At 38.6% G+C, this 17640-nt stretch overlaps 2 protein-coding genes across 2 annotated transcripts in view; both read left to right on the top strand.

The window, feature by feature from the left end:
* Positions 1–2925: 2925 nt before the first annotated feature.
* On the top strand, positions 2926–5191 carry LOC108009789 (uncharacterized). Its single transcript, XM_017074439.4, has 3 exons — positions 2926–3176; positions 3867–4124; positions 4180–5191. The coding sequence occupies exons 1-3, from the start codon at positions 3019–3021 to the stop codon at positions 4202–4204; spliced, it is 441 nt and encodes a 146-aa protein (XP_016929928.1). The 5' UTR covers positions 2926–3018; the 3' UTR covers positions 4205–5191.
* A 3229-nt stretch (positions 5192–8420) lies between these two features.
* kek3 (kekkon 3) overlaps positions 8421–17640 on the top strand; it is a 35011-nt gene continuing 25791 nt past the window's right edge. Inside the window, exon 1 of the mRNA XM_070995607.1 lies at positions 8421–8937. The gene's annotated coding sequence lies outside the window, so the exon portion shown is untranslated. The remainder of the gene's footprint in view (positions 8938–17640) is intronic.

Below are 17640 nucleotides of genomic sequence, written 5' to 3' on the forward strand. Positions count from 1 at the left end.
TGTTTGAGCATGGGCGTACAGTTAACTTTTTATATGGGGGTTTCGAGGAAAGGGCTGGGAGTTATTAAGGAAAAAGTAATTGTTAATTGGTGGATATTGAAAAGATATAAAGATATTTTTTAGAAATTAAGTATCAATTCGATATAGATATTCGAAACGGGAGGTTTTACTTTAATATATTCGCTTTTTGCCTTTTGCTTTATTTTTATACTCCCAAGAATTTTAAATATTGCTGTCTGGTTTTTACCCAGAGTAATTTTAGGAGCTATCTTGTTCTATTGTCTGTTTTTCGGTTTCAACGCATTTTCAAATACGAAAAAATTGCACTTATTAAATGACCAACCCTGTGCTTTGTTTTCTTTTTTTCTTTCTGGTCAATCCTTAACACTTGTTATTTTTTTCACAGCTTAGGCCAGAGAAGGTGGATTATTTTTAATATATTTAAAAATCCCTTTGTCCACGCCCTTGCCCAGCCTCATAAAAATTATATGTCAAGCGCAAAATCTCGGGCAAAGCGAGTTGGCGAGAAAAATTGCTTAAAGATGCAGGATACAAAAAGCTCGGTGAATATTTCGGGGAGAAGGGCAAACTGATTTTATCCGCGTGAGCCAGAGTGAGGATGTGAATGTGGAGTGAATGTGCACTGGATGTGGATGAAAGTGCGAACGTGAATTTGAAACGATGTGCATGCAAGGAATTCGATTATTTAATATCTGAATTTGATTCAGCATCTCGGGTCCCAAGTTTTGGAGTCTTTGGCAGCAGGTGCACTTCCCCTTTTCCGGAGACTTTACGACGTCCGACCATCTGTGCAACTGCATCTGCATTTTTATGGGCGTGCGGGTGTGCAGTATATTTGTTTAACTTATGTGTGTCGGATCCCGTTCATTGCACCACCCTCTGTTTGGGCCACCACTTTCACTGCCCCCTTTTTGGCCCTAAGCCTGCTTTGCCTTTCGCCGCCCCTGCAGCAGCCAGCTGTTGACTTTTATTGTGGCTTGACATTAATTTGTTAAGTGCACCATGGCTGCCTGCCCCCAAAGCTGGTGCGACCACGCCCACAGAAAACCTTGTAAGAGTCAACTGGGGGGCGTGGGAAACTTTGAGGTGAGAAACTTGTCTGTCGGCAACATCTTTGTACTGATGAAATTCTAAAATTAGAATGAAGCTGGCCGAAATATTTTTTCATCACAGGAATTTAAAATAATCTGGATCATAAAATATATCTGCAATACCTAATCCATATTATTATTCTTAGGTAAATGATTTTAATATGGGGTAAAAAAAAATTGTAATGACGAACTCAATATTTTAACAATTTCTTAAATTAATTAATTATTTAAGCTAAATATGTTGACAGTGTACATTTTCTTTTTGTCAGGTGTATCCAAAAAAATTACATTTAATACATATGAAACGTTTTTAAAATTTTATAAAATAAAAAAGCTTTAATAACAAAATATTTGTTTCTAAATATTAAGGATATCTATAAGTACATTAAATATTAAGGCTAAAAATGTTGACAGTGTAAATTTTGTTTCTGTCAGGTGTATCCAAAAAGAAAAGATTTTATGAATATGAAATATGTTTTACATTTTATAAACCGTACAGATCGGATCCTATCCAAAATCCTATATTTTCCGTACGCTTACATTGCTCTACCTTTTAGGGTTATCCGGGATTTTTTTTGGCAACAGTTGCCAAAATCGAAATCGAAGCTCGACTAGCGTCCAGAAGCCTTGGCCTTGTTGCTTTTAATTATGCCCAATGCACTGTGAAAATGGTTAAAAGTGCAAATTATGCGCCGCAAAATGCAGCGGTTGCAGAATGATACCCCATAATTTATGAGCCACCATGCGTTCATTTTCTGCATCACTTCCGTTTCCGCTCCCCGTTTCCAATTCCAATTCCCCTCGCCGACTATCCCATTATGTTGTTGACAATTCGGTTTGGTGTCACCGACGTTGCGATGTTGTCTGTTGATACAAGTCGCCTGATATGCGTAATCACGGAAATAGATACACTCCCAGGCAGGCTTATAAGATGCGATAGTGAATGGAGTCGTGAGGGGATTAGGATCGGGGTTAAAATGAAATAAAATTTTTTTTATTTTTTAGAGATGTGTTAAAAAAAAAATGGATTAAAGTACAATTGAATATATTATGTTTTCAAAATGATTTACATTTTAAATAGTTCTTTAATAATGTTCCCACAAATCTACATTTTATAATGTAGTCGTTTTCTTATTAAAATTTCAAAACAAATCCACTAAAATATAAATTGAAATTTTTTTTTAATATGGTTACAATTTTTATTGAATTTTTAAGTAAAGTAGTTCTATTTTTTTTTAATTTTTTGAAAGTAAGTACACAAATTAACCGATAAGAAAATTTAAAATAAATTCAATTTAACTAGAGATAGTTCAATGATTCTTTCCACAGGGCGACTCACGCAGTCATATCCACACACCATCTAAGCGAATTACACCCGAGCTACCCATACGCACATGGAAACTCATAGTCGGATGCACACAATATTTGTTTAATTAGCCCGTATTAATGTCGCTGCAAGAGCAAACAGAGGTGGCAGCTCATTATGAGAGACGCCAAAGAGCCAATCGGCATTGTTATTGGCCATTGTAGTCGGGCTGGCCACTAAACAAACCGAGCCGAAGCTTTCACCTCCCGTGCATTTCCCCATCCCTGACCTGACCCACTATTCGATTTTCATTTTCATCGCCTATTGATTCAGAAACCATTTGCCTCCGCCCACAACAAATCCGCTTGTGAATTCAATTGTGGCGTTTATAATATTGTGCAACGACTGCCAGCCGACAACTCTCTGGCTGTTTAATGATGTGATTTCTGTTTTTGTGCTCTGGGGGATTATGACGAGCTCAAAGGTTGAGAGGAATTCACTCTGAGAAACATTTCAGATCGCCCAGCAAACTTCGTTCAGGCTGCCTGTTCGTTCACATCGTTAACTCACCGTTCCAAACACACAACGTTCACAGTCCAAATGGCCTGCAAAAAGAAGACCAAGTTGTGGGACTCAATGGCCAAGGATGAGATGAAGACCACCACACAGGCGATGCTCGAGGAGGGCGCCAAGGGGCTAAGGACGATTTCCACGCAGGAGAAAAAGCTGGTCAACTTTCAGTCATTCAATATGGATGAGTGAGTGGAAAATTTTCCTGTTTAGGGAAATAAGAGGGGTCCTTGTGGGTAGTAAAAGCCATTAAGTAGTCTTGCTCAAATTTGACTGTTCTGAAATCGGAATAATGACTTCGTTCAATTAAAAAGATATCTAAGTGATATTGACATGCTGAAAAATCATTGAATCATTGAATCATTGAATAATGGAATCATAGAAACATAGAATCATAGAATCATAGAATCATAGAATCATAAAATCATAAAATCATAAAATCATAAAATCATAAAATCATAAAATCATAGAATCATAGAATCATAGAATCATAGAATCATTAAATCATTAAATCATTAAATCATTGAATCATTGAATCATTGAATCATTGAATCATTGAATCATTGAATCATTGAATCATTGAATCATTGAATCATTGAATCATTGAATCATTGAATCATTGAATCATTGAATCATTGAATCATTGAATCATTGAATCATTGAATCATTGAATCATTGAATCATTGAATCATTGAATCATTGAATCATTGAATCATTGAATCATTGAATCATTGAATCATTGAAGCATTGAATCATTGAATCATTGAATCATTGAATCATTGAATCATTGAATCATTGAATCATTGAATCATTGAATCATTGAATCATTGAATCAATAAATCATTGAATCATTGACTAGAATTAACTATTTTCCTCAGTCCCCGCTATGGATCTTCCGATATCGATGACATAATGGAACCCCCAATGCTGTCCAGTTACACACGACAATATTCCCAGCCGTATCCGAATCGTTGTAAGCCCCTCGTTCCAAAAACCGAGTCTCCAGATCCGTTATTTAATCGCAAGCCCAAAAACGATTTTGAGTTCACAACGGGCCTGGATTTTAAGTTCCTCGATGATCATATGCACAATCTATCCGAAACGCGCAAGAAAGTCAACTTCTTTAGGCAGTTGAGGTAAGAGCTCCTATTACTAACAATTTCCTTAATAACAAATTATTTTAATGCGCAGGAATCAATCTTTTCTTCTGTACTAACATGCAACATTCCGAGTTGAAATGTCAAATTAAAAACTGCTAATTAATGCACTTCAACCCACTCGGTGTAGGACGTAAACAATTTGTTACAATTTGACCCCTTCAACGCCGGAGTCACGCAACATGGCTCTTATTTTAAAAGCTTTCAATTGTGCCATGATTATAAATTACCCCTCATTATGTCCCGAGAAAAATGTGTCAATTGCATTTTCCGTTGGCCCCATCGCTTTCAATAGAAATCAATTAATTTTGCATAAATAAACCGGATTGTCAGCGTGGTCAGGGGACCAAGCACCATGTGCTTGAGTATTATTAGGTTAAAGCTGGTACACTTTTCTTGGAAAAACTAGCAAACAAATTGCAATTAATAATGCAGAAGGCAGCGAGCCAGCCAGCCAGGTCGCTATATCGCCCCGGGCACTGGCATTGCTGCCAATTTGCATAAATGCTAGAAGAACTCTCTCGGTGGCCAGTGTCCAGTGGCCAATGGGCAATCGGTCGGCAGGGTGGTGTCAAACTAATGGCAGACTATGACAGGGATCTGATTTATTATGCACGGTAATTAGTTTGGCCTCCTTAGCGTCCAAATGGAAGCCAATAAACCAGGCTGTCATGCCGCTGCATTGATTTTGGCCCGAGGAAAGCGCGCAAAAGCGATGGATTTCCTTCGTCTACCGCCGCGAGCATCGCTTCCATGGAGTGCGATGGCATGGCTATGGCTATGGCTACGGTCAAAACAGAACACTCTCCGGCTGGCAGGAGCATGAAAGTCGGAATGAATGTTCCGAGGTGACAGCCCATCCGGCGGAGGAAGGAGCAGGACTGGCTGGGGCCCGGACATTGTGACTGCACAGAACATCACTCGGACACGTTGTCCTTGCGCTGCAGCTCTTCATCAGGATCCCAGTGAAGTGGAGCAGTTGAAAGGAGCAATTGTGATTTGTTGGTCTCGAACGGAAAGGCATCAAAATCTGTCTACAGCTATAATAAATTTTATTCGAAATTATTCTGAAACATTTTAATTAAAACTATTATGTAATGAAATGGATTTTATACTATATTTTGAATTAATCAAGGTCTCTAAATAATAATTTTGGATATGCTCTTTTAATCAAAAAATCAATTGACACTTAAAGAAAAGAATAACACCAAGGTCCATCCATTTTTACCATGACTTTTAAATGATTTATGCTAAATAATGTTGCTGAAAAATAACGATTATTATTGTTTTTTATAAGAAAGGGAGTTTATCGGAAGAAATAAAGCTAAATAATGATTGTGGTTTTTTTAATGATTATTTGTTTTTGCCAAATAAAAACTCCTTTTGAAACGTCGGCGACTCTTTGTAGATTTTTTAAATTTTTTCGCAGTCATATACTTGTAGAACGATATCAAGGGTACCAGATATAGAAAAAAGGGTTATTTAATTCGTATAATGTGCAAGGCTATTATTATACGTTCAGGACAATTTTGCGTGAATGGAGAAAATGATTTCGAATTAAAAAGTGGGATCCATGGGGTGGGAAATTTAAGTCTATGGGTTACCATCCTCGGCGCTGAAAATACTGCTGGCTGTTTGGTAATATCAAATTAAATTAGTAATATTATTATTATCAAATTGATATTATGAACGTGTTCCAAAAGCAACAGTTGTTGTATTCCTATTAAATCTAGAGTACGTTGAATTACCACTCAAGATAAATGGAGTATTTATAGAAATAATTGCCTATGAAGCCAAGCAAGAGACCTGTGACCATGTCACTTGACTGTTGGCTTGTCTGTCAGTAGAGTGACTTTCTGGAAATCATCCCGCCCTCCGATAAAAAAATCAGTTCTCCGCAGTGGTAAGTGACTTGGTTTTATCATCGCTTTTGGTGCAAACAAAAACCAGCTTGGCGACGTTGTTTGCTCGACATTTTGGCACATTCCTGCCAGACGCCTGCCCACATTCGTCAGCCCGAAGGACGAGACAGCCGGGGCAAGGATGCGGGAAGGGGGCGGCAGTCTGTGAGGCCGATAAGAGCTGTAACCCCCCCACCCAACACGCACAACTGATAAGGATAAGAGCTGACTTTCACCACACGGCACATGGGTCCTTTCACCAACGAGTGGTGTAGGAAGCCACCACACAAAGAACTCACCACACACCAACGAAAGCCGGCTCTCTTTTGTGCGACTGCGTCGGGTCGCTCGGGTTATTCTTCGGCTGTGATAAGACCCAGCTTCGTGCGACGGCCGAAGCCCCTGTTCGGGTCACCTGCTGGCGGCACTCGGGGCCACCAGTCAGTTCACTCGGGAGCGTGGCGGAGTTCGTTTAGCGGCGGGCCAACGGTGCGGATACTTGACTTGGGCCTGGGCCGAGCTGCCAACTTAATGTGTGAGGTGTGCGAATCTCGGCAATCTCGAATCTCAAATCTCGGTTGATATCCATCAGGCAAGCGGCGGTCCTACCAAAGATCAAAAGTTCCGAAACACCCCAAAAAGTGTAAAGTGAAGGCGGCTGAAACACAAATAAAAAATTAAAACAAAGAAAGAGAAAAAAACAGGCAACAAAAACCCGTGCTCGTGTGTGCGCGTGCATGTGTAATTAATTTTTGGCATTTAAATTGGCCAACACCGGGGCTTTAAATCAATTTGACAAATTTGCATTTTTCTGTTGGGACCCAAGCAAAAAAAAGGGAAGCCCGAGCCGAGGCAATTTCATTTACAAATTACAAATTGATGTGCCCGAAATAATGGGGGGGAAATAATGGGGGGGAAGCCTGCCAAATGTCCTTACAGCGGCTCCTTTATTCCTTTTCACTGAAATCGTTTGTCTGATAGGCAGCAACGTGTTCGGTTCGGCGGATTAAGTGGATTATGGGGGTCGCCTTAAGGATTAGTTCCTTGAAAATGTTCAGGCCATCAATCGGCGGGGTGTCCTTGTCAAGGCATCTTTTAAATTCGGCTTCCATTTTCATGGGCCTTTTGATGCTTAACAAGTGGAGCCAATACAGTGTTCATGTCCTACATTATGAGATTAGCCGTTTTTGAAGTGATTTGCGGCACTTGGGAATTTGTTGGAGTTATTATTATTCTTTTAGGCCATATTTTTCAAAGCGTTTCCTTTTTTTTAATTTTATTCCTGGAAAAATGTAAATATTAAAAAAAAAACTTAACTTTAATAATTCCTAAAATTATTTTAAATTTTTCATCCTGGAAAAATGTAAATATTCAAAAAAAAAACTTAGCTTTAATAGTTAAAAAAAATATTTTTTTTATTTTTGCAGTCTGTTCTGTTATAAGTTGTTTAAATTGGGTTTCCTAGCAATTATAACAATCTCCTTCTTTATCATTGTATCATTTTTTCTTTTTTATTTCAAATTTTGCGTTGTTCTTGTAACTTTTTTATAGTCCTGGGTAATTTCATGTTTTGCATACCAGCTGGCCAACATTAAAAATTTCATAACTGATTTAAATACTTTTCTTTCCGCATACTATTACCCATTTCCTGTATTTTGCTTGATGTGGTGCAAAGAAATCTCGCATTTACACTTTAACGAAGGACGCTGAAAACAGGAAAATGGAAAATGGAAAAGCGGGGGAAGCGGAGTGGCAGCAAGGAGTAATAATAATAATAAGAACAAAATAAAAGAAATGAGCTGAAGAAAAATGTCTGAAACGTGCCTCGTATGCAAATATTTGCAAAACGCAGACTAATAAGTGGAAGGAAAGCCAGGCGACAAAAGTGGCCGAGGACAAAGGGCCAGGTCAGGAATGAGAAACTCGGGGAAAGTCTAGGTGTCGGTGTGCCCAGGAGCAACATTCTTCACCCATTCATATTTAAAACCTATCTTTGCATCTGGCAAAAATATGCTACTTTTTTCATAAATTAAAGAATCATTTCTCCCTCATTTATAACAATAACAGAAGTCTGTCGACGACCCCGACACTTCTAAAAAAAAAGTTCATGTGCTCTCGCCCTGAAATGGGAAAAATGAAATAAATTTCATTGCATAATTCATGGGCCACCAGGGATCTGGGGAGGGGGTCTGAGGGGTAAGGGGCAAGACAGCCCAACCGCTTGCCATTTTGTATGGTCATAAATCTTTTCGCATATGGGCTGCCATTTCCCATCATCATCAACAGCGGGAAAGGAATGTGAAATCCCCAAAAAGAACACATGAAAAATATTTTAAAAATTAAATTTTTATTGTTCTCCCTTATCGTTAGCCAAGCCACAATTCATCAGAAAGCGAGCAAACAAACGAAAGCAAACAACAGATATTGTTTACAATTGCCTAAAAGGGCAGGAGACAAGCAAATAAAATAGTTTTGCAAATTCATTCCATGACAAGTGGCTAAAACAATAAGCACAAAACGTTTTAAAACTCTATCTCGAAATACAAACAATGAACGGCAGCAGCAACAGCAGCAGTGGCAGCGGCAATATCAACGGCAGCAACAGCAGCAACACCAAGTGCAACAGCAACATCATGGCAGCAATATCAACATCGTCAGCAGCAGCAGGTCCAGTCACTCGGTCATCAACGGAAACAACAACCATGTTCTATGGCTAATACAAAAGCTACAAACAACAAATCGCCAACAACAACTAAGCCAAAAGTTCGCCAAAGCATTTGATGCTAAAACAACAAAGGAGAAAACAACAGCAGCAGCAGCCACATCAACATTGGCAACACTTTTACGAGTTGCCAACTACCTTGTCCAACGAATTTTTATTATTGCACAAGGTAAGCGCCGGCTTTCCTCCTTCTTTTTTTTATATTTTATTTAGAGTTTTCTGTAGGGGGCGGCAAATTCATGTCCTCGGTCACCTTTGGCTGGCAAATCGAGCAGCAAAATTTAATGGTGGCTACTACATTTTAACAGGGATTGTCAGAACCTGACCTATCGCAATTTCAGATGAGTTGAGAGTGCAAAGAAAGTTTTTCGTTTTGGCAAACAATTTTGGTGAAGGAATGGGGCAGATGGGATTACCTTCGAACAAAAATGACAATAAAAAGTAATGACTTTACTTGTACATTTTTAATGAGGATTTTTGCTACTAAAGCTTTAAGTATCATCAGTTAAAAATGTTTGTTCTTCTAACTGTTTTTATGACTCTAACAGATAAAAATATTGAGTTTACGGGTGACCATATTTAAGTAGGATTATAAAATTATGTAAGCCTAGAATTTTTAAAGAAAAAAGAATTTGACTGAAGAGTAAGATGTAAAATATTATATTTCCATGTTCTCAAGATCGCAAGATTTATATGAAGAGAATTATTTAATTTATAAAATTGTCTTTATATCTCTTTTTTTTTTAATATTTCTAAACAATTATTTTTATTTGTGTATTTTATTGAATACTTTTTAAGACAACTGTTAACTCCACAGATACATTTGTGTGAATTTTTATCACTGAGCAGTTCAACTAAATAAAACATTCGCTGCACTAGATAGTACTTATTTATTAAATATTTATTTCAAATGAATTCAAAAAATTTAAAGCCTCTTAAAGCTGGTGAATTGACCCAAAAACATTGAAGGGGGATGAGCTATATGGTTTCTTAGGGGGAAAATGATAAGTCCCTGCCCTGAAGCCATTATCCCAAACCATTGGCCACCCCTGACTTGTCGACCTCCTTATTATATGCCCCAAACTTGCGGCCGGAGAAAGTGCTTTCGCCGCAGAATATTGGCCAGGCAATTCACTCTCTCGCAGCTCAATTAGCCCCCCCATCCGCTGTGTGTGGCTGGGATCCGGGGAATCCCCGTAATTAAATGCAAGCCACATGCTTGGCTGACTAACCCACATCCTGCTGCTGCAGCAGCACCACCACCACATTTCACTCGAACTCAAGCACTTGTCCGACATACATACATCATCTCGCAGAGGCGGTGAAAAATCGAAAAGAAAGCGATGACAGGCGGGCGAGTGGAAAAAGTTGTTCAAGTTACTACTGAAAATGCTTTTCAGCTGCCGCATGGAAATCCCTTTTTAATTTTTCATGGCTGCCTCGCTCAAAGTCAAAGCAAACACGAGACCGAAGCGAAAGTCAGAGGATGGGGTGGCTGTGCAATGCATATGCATATACTGTAAGTCATACTTAACCCATCGCAAACACATTTCCCGGCACTCAACTTGGATTTTGACTATGCTCATCTTTCATCTCGTGTCCAAAATTCAAAATTCCCATACGCTAAGCGTGAAAAATGGCTCGAGATGGACGAAAGGCAAAAGTATATACTTCCCCCCAACTCCGCTGACCTGCCAGCCGATCAAATATTTGCATAGTAAATGGTTTTTATTATTAACTGTGTAAACCTCCATCTCGGAGGCTCCATCTTCGCAGGCGCCTTCTGTTTTTGTTCCGCTGGTGTCCAATTTTCATAAAAACGCCGTAACAAAGTTGTTAAAATATTTGCCCAACTCTCTCTAAGTGGCCTGCTTAGCCTGTGTTGGTGGGTCAGCATTCTGGGCCCACACGGCGTATGCGTTATACACAGGAATCAATTAAATCATCTGCATGCTTTTAATTAAAATTCTCGTTGAGTTACATAATTGAGTCAGCCCATTTGTTTGGTTTTTTTCCTTGGGCATGTTCGGCTTATGTGGAAAATGAGAAAAACTTTACAGAGGTGCTATTAATTTAAAAAAGTGAATAATTAAAAACTTTTTTAATTACCTTCATTGCGGAATTTATTAAAGGAACATAAATCCTTCCTCTTAAAAAATACTATTTTTTCTTTCTTACTTTTAAATAATTTTTTCGTTACTTTGATTTTGTTGGTATTTTTTTTGCAATTCAAATATAATTTAATAAAAGTTCTCTTATATTTAGCAATTTCAAAAAATGCACTACTTCACAAAATAAATATGTTTTAAAAAATTCACAAAATATATGAAGTTCATTATAAAAATGAACACCAGTTCAACTATACAGAATTATTGCTAGGAAATTTATAAACTTCCCTTAAATTTATTACTACTGGGTAGCAGACAGTCGTTAATTTCTTCTTCAAGCCATCAAAGTTAACACGCTTTTGCCCACTTTTATGCCCTGCCCTTTGCGGCCAACCGTTTTCCCCATTTTCCGACAGCCATGCACAACACTCACGTAAATAAAGCGCGAAATTTAAAGCTTGAATCTCATTAAAATGGTTTTATTGCCAAGGCAAATGGCGCCAGGGAAAGGGCTGAAATGCTGGGTATGGGATGCGAGATGCTTCCATTCCGCTACACATTTATTTTTCACCCATCCATAGTTTCATTCCAGTGGAGTCGGCGCTGCGGGTGTCAATTTCATTGCACGCTGCTCACTTTGAAGTTGGCCAAAAAGGGGGAAAGGGAAAAAAAAGGGGAAAAATCGGGTGAAAATCGGGGGAGATACAGTTGCCTTAGCACAATTGAAATCGATAGCAAAAGAGTGAAAAACTACGGGGCGTGTTGGAAAAACCGCTCAAACTCAATTTGGAGCCGTCCATATATTTTCCCTTGTCCCTTTTTGGTTACCCATTTTCCGGAGTGGGGGAACCAATAATTTTCATTCCAACTTGGCATTTTTTGGCGGTTGCCAGACGCAGCACAAGCAGATGACTTCTTGGTAGGGGCTTTGGGGGAAGGGGAGAATTTTCCAAAGGCTTTCCACCAGGCTGTGAGAGAAAAACCGTTTAAGTGGAAAATTACACTAAAATAGACACAAAATGCTATTTGTGGGTGACTGGCCAACAAGCAGCAGGGGTCTTTTATTTCTGCTTTTGAAGGCTGTGGGGGAAATTGCGGAAAATGGACCAGGGAAATTCCGACCTGTTCCTGACGTCATGTGTTGGCCTTTCTGCCAGCCAATGCACTTGGGTTGAGTGGGTTCGGATAAGTGGAGTGGAATCCATGAAGTGTGTGCTTCAGTCAATAAACACGTTTAAGTCCCGACAAAGAATTCATACCATTTTATGAAGAATAAGTCAATTTACTACTACATTACACAGGTTAATTATTAAAATATTATATATAGGAAAAGTTAAAAATAAATGCCATTAAATGGAAACTTTTTTATTGAATGTAAATTAATTCAATGAAAAAGTTTCCATTTAATGGCATTTATTTTATTATAAATAAAATAACATAGAATATTTGTATAATGATTGTTTGTTTAAAATAATAAGAAATTTACTTGATCCAAAATAAAATTTGGTCAAACTTTTTGTATTCAACATACATTTAAAATCCCTATACCGTTTTTCTGTGATATATAGCTTTTTATTCCACTTCCTTTTCGATCGGTATTGGATACCCTTAATCAGCGTTCTTTTGGCAGCTCTTCGACAAATATCTCCTCTCGTTATCCCATATCTCACATACGTATACTCCCTACATGAGATGGAAAGAGCCCATTAAAGCATCATTCAGTCAGTGACAGTCTCGTTTCGTTCCTTCGAATTTTCCATTTGACAGTTCATTTTGCAGTGAGTGACGTTTAACGGAAAACAAATAGCAGAAGTACAAAAATGCCCAGATGGAAATTTTAAAGGACAAAAAGAGCTGACAGTTGGCCCATGAAAAATGCAGAGTGCCCAAAATAGTTGAGCAAAAAGTGGGCTGCAAAGCGATGAGGCTTTTAATTGTTTTCCGAGTTGCGATAGAGTATAAAAGTTAAAGTAAAGTGCAATTTTTGTGTTGACACTTGTCTGCAGTGCTTAAAAAAAAAGAAAAAGAAAAGGAAGACAAAATGTAGCTGCAACAATCAAAAGTAAATACAAATAACAAGTTTTGTGAGGCAGCCACTTATGCATGTCCCATGTCCCGAGTCCCAGACAAGATGCGACACTGAAAGAGACGGCATTAGTCGGGGAGAAAGAGACGGCAGGGCAGCCGACTGAGAACAACAAGGCAGACAGACCGTGACTGCACATAAGGAGCAGGCTCATCATCATCCTCATCATATGCAGCCGGGCAAAACAAATCCTTATGCCACTACATATCCTTGTGCGCTTGTCTATGCCCCGGCTTATGACCCCTCATTCGCCTTCGTCCTGCGTCCTTCGTCCTGCGTCCTTCGTCCTCTCCGCTTCCTGGCAAAGGGACAATGCGATTCTTCTGCACTTTTTCCTCTGCTCGCTCGTTTGTAAGTAAAATCCCTTTGGCTCAGCATTTGTATGCCCATCATAAAAAGGACAACAGGAGAGAGAATGAGAATCATTTCCCCCTTTCATCCATTCGGAGTAGTTATTTAGGTAAATATGAATACGTGCATGTCTCTGCGAAATGCAAAATAAACCCGAAATGCACTTCCGCCTTAATGCGTTTTGTTTTTGGACAGGGGACAAGCCGAAATGGATATTAGTTTGGCTGATCCCGGGAAGCCCTGGTAATGCCAATCCCCCATAATTGCGTGTGCTACGACTGCGACGACCCCATAAACCCGGTTCCGGGGGTCACAGGGGGGGTCAGGATCCAGAGCAGGGGAATGTGAGAAATTGCCGCAAGTTGGCAGCTTTTACGGCACGTACCCGACTGCTGCTCCCAATTTCCGCCAGAAATATAACACCAGCAGAAGTTCGCCTGGAAATGCAAAGTCCTGGCCATGCAATATGAATGGCACTCAGCATACGGAAATGATTTTGCAAAGCTGTGGGAATTGGACCTTAAATGGATGCTCTCTGGGGTTTCGATGTCAGATGTAACTGTTTAATTAGTAATTCTGGGCAATAATTGGCTAGGATTTTATGATTGCTGCTGCTAAAATTCTAATATTTTAAGCCGGAACATAAACTTTTTTAAATAATAAATTATGTGCTTTTAATATTTCTAGTATTTTATTAAATATTTATATGTTTAAGTTACTTAAAAACTTATTGTTTAGCATTGTGAAGGTGTTTTCTAGACAGTTTTGATCAATTTCATATATTTTAGTTGTCTGGGATTAATAGAGGTTAATATATTCCGGAGTACATGATTTATTTAAATACCCAGTCGGACCTGTACATTTTTCCTATGGAAAAGGGCTGCAGGTTCACATCCCCATTATGGACAAAGTCCATTCGCTTTTATTAAGGCTGTCCAAAATTTTCAGTACTGAAACGTTCGCGACCGCTTTACATAGGAAATTCCTATGGAAAAAGGCCTGAAACCCCTTGAAAAAGTTCACGTGGTGCCAACCCCTGAATTTTTCCCATGGAAATTATTGTGAAATCAAGCACCACATGCCTGACGGTCCTACTTGGTATATCAAGATCTCATTACCGTTTAAATTAGGTTAATAATAGTAATATGATTCATTTGAAAAGTATCAAGGCTCCTAAATGTGCATAATTCAATATCATACATGTATATATGCTGCTACCATAGCAGCACTCACTTCGTTTATTTTACGCCAAGTGCCCCTTAATTTTGAAGTTTTCCCACCTCGTCAATTCTATTAAATCTCACGCAAGTTGTTCAACGGCATGTCCCGGCTGCATAATCAAGTTAACTTCTGCCAGGCCCGTTTTCATTTCGAGCACTTGCAAAATGCCAACCAAAAGGGCTGGGGAAGGCTGTAGCAAGGATGTCGTCCTGACTAACTACATTTCGGAGTCACATTCGCACACCACACCACACACCCCATACCATGCCACACACTTCTTGCCCGACTAATTCAGGTTGGTCGTGCGTGTTTTAGTTTTAGTTTCTGTGTCAACGTTTCGTCGTAATTTTCCCTATCTAACCGCATCATGGAAAGCAAGAGCTTTATGGGGTTATATTCTACGTCCCATATCCTGCATCCTGGCGCCTTGCTCATCGCTCACATTTCGCTGCTTCACTTCGGTCTTGGAAGCTGCTCGGCTCTACCAATTAAGTAAAAAATATAAAACGCTGTCAAGGACAAACAAATGTGCATTTTAATTAAATTTTTAGCTTGAGCGCGTGCCATTTCTTGCCACTCATTTTTGCTGGCTTCAACTTCATACCCTTTACTTGCCTTCCCTTCTCAAGCCATTTAAAAATTTGCGAAAATGCGTTTTGCATGCGATGGTAAAAGGGAATATCAAGTATACGCCATGCAGCCTGTCATAAATCACTTGCGAGAAATGCTACCAAAAATGTGTGTCTGCTAGATGGGCTAGATGGGCGTGGCCTAATGTAACACTAACTGTAACTGTGCCAAATGCCCGAGCACTAAATAAAATGGCTACGTGCAAAGTTTTTGTCCAACAGCAGCAGATGTAGAAAGCACCAAAAAAACAAAAAAAACCCAAAATAACAACCAACCAGCAGAACAAAACTGTAGAGGAAATGAACAAATAGAAACAAAACAAGAAGAGATGAAATATTCGAATGATTCGACTGTCAGATACCCATTACTCTATTGACCAAAATAAAAAATGAGCCTCTAATTTGGGCAATTCTTTTTCATATATGTATAGGGAAAATAACATTTTAATCAGCTATCTTGAAGATACATATATTATTTAAGGGTTACGATTCCTTGTACCTGTTACATACTTTTGAACGAGTACAGTACACTTTCTTACTCTTTGAGTAACGGGTATTAATATAAGAAACTCGCAATGGGGAAAATTCCATTTCGCAACCAAGAAGTGGACTGGCGTGAAGTGATAAAGCGTGCCGAGTAAGAGATACATATTAATTGCTCTTCTGCCACAGGAGCAGCAACAACTCTGTCTGTTTTTGTGTTGAAATGCTAAACAGCAAAACTCGTGTTTGTTGCTGTCGCTGGGAAATCTGTAAGTGAGCAGAGCTGGGAAAGCGGTGGGAAAGCCAACGGAAGCTGGGGAAAGCAGACAAGACCAGATGGCTGTCAAAGGATCGTAGTTTCAGTGTTGCCGAGTATGAAAGTATCTGAGCTAGCCATTACAGTTACTGCACATTACAAGTTTCACTTAAATCAGTTTTACATGTTACTAGCATCTTGGACCGTATTGCGTTCCAAATCTTTCCAAATCTATAACCTATCTATATAATACTCTTATGACAACGTTTTTTACAATCCTCGAAACATGCCAAATAGTCCCTTTCCAGTATAACCATCAGCACCTTCTTCGATTCAGCTTTTATCTCTTCATGCAGCGACAAATTATATCTGAACTTCATGCTTTTTTATAGACCCTTTTGCATTATAATAATTTTGGATTAAATTAGTTTTTAAAATGCAAACCATTAAATTTATAAAAGAACTTTACTAGTAAAATATAAATACAGTGGTCGGCATATGTATTTTGACAAAATAAAAGTTAAGTATACTCATAACTTGAATTTACTTCTTGTAAACTATAGGCATCAATGGAAAGGTAATTTCAATGCCGTTTGAATGATACAATACATTTCTTAACCCATTCAGTATTTATTGAAAAGGACGAATTTGTGTAAATCAACTTTTAAATTTTTTTTAAAAACTTTTTTCTTCGTCTTGAAAACTTAAATTTTTTGATGCAAAAAGTTTCTTCAAACAAAAACAATAGTAACTGCAAAAAGAATTTTTCAAAAATCATTTTTCTTATATTTTTTATGAATTTTTGAAAATGCTTAAAAACAGGCATTTGAGCCATATTTTTCTCTTTTTCATACAAATTTTTTCCGACATTGTCACCTTCAAAAAATCATAAAAAATATAAGGAAAATGATTTTTGAAAAATTCTTTTTGCAGTTACTATTATTTTTGTTTGAAGAAACTTTTTGCATCAAAAAGTTTAAGTTTTCAAGTCGAGGAAAAAAGTTTGAAAAAAAAATTTAAAAGTTGATTTACACAAATTTGTCCTTTTCAATAAGTACTGAATGGGTAAAGAAATGTATTGTATCATTCAAACGGCATTGAAATTACCTTTCCATTGATGCCTATAGTTTACAAGAAGTAAATTCAAGTTATGAGTATACTTAACTTTTATTTTGTCAAAATACATATGCCGACCAGTGTATATTTAAAAAATAGCTAAAATCAGCTGGAAAAAGTCTAGATGTCAGCACTGCAGACCATATTAATAGAAGGCTTTCCCGAAGACCAACTTTGTGCGCTAATTTACGCAGCCCCCAAGTTGACCCTGGTTGCCTGATTTATCCCATAATCCTCGCCGTGCTGCTGCCCTCCTCATTTGGCTTTATTCAAGCCGGGCTCTTTGTCGCATCAAATTCAATTCGCCTCAATCAAAACTTATCCCTTTCATGGCTGCCACAAGGCATTTGCTTTCGCCTTGGCACTCCGGGCAACGCGCTCCATTGGCCATGTCATTTGCAATTGCATCATTATCATTGCGGGCGCAGTCCTTCTAGTCGTAGTCCTTTTCGTCCCGTCGTCCTGGGGTTTTCCCCTGACGTCTATCGCTGCAATGTTGTCTCGTTGAATTATAGCACGCTACGCACTTAATCATTTGCGTTTTCCCTGCCACAACCGAAAAGTTTTTGCATGTCTTGGGTTTAGTTCGGGATTCAGTTGTTTCTGGCAGGATTCCACGGCA

This window comes from Drosophila suzukii, chromosome 2L (genome assembly GCF_043229965.1).
Source record: "Drosophila suzukii chromosome 2L, CBGP_Dsuzu_IsoJpt1.0, whole genome shotgun sequence".
In the NCBI taxonomy this organism is placed as follows: Eukaryota; Metazoa; Arthropoda; class Insecta; order Diptera; family Drosophilidae; genus Drosophila; species Drosophila suzukii.

Excerpts from the sequence above, each read along its gene's own strand:
- LOC108009789 (XM_017074439.4), top strand. The coding sequence starts at position 3,019 with ATGGCCTGCAAAAAGAAGACCAAGTTGTGGGACTCAATGGCCAAGGAT. Across the intron at positions 3,177-3,866 it reads CAGTCATTCAATATGGATGA|TCCCCGCTATGGATCTTCCG; the intron begins GTGAGTGGAAAA and ends TATTTTCCTCAG. Across the intron at positions 4,125-4,179 it reads AACTTCTTTAGGCAGTTGAG|GAATCAATCTTTTCTTCTGT; the intron begins GTAAGAGCTCCT and ends TTTAATGCGCAG.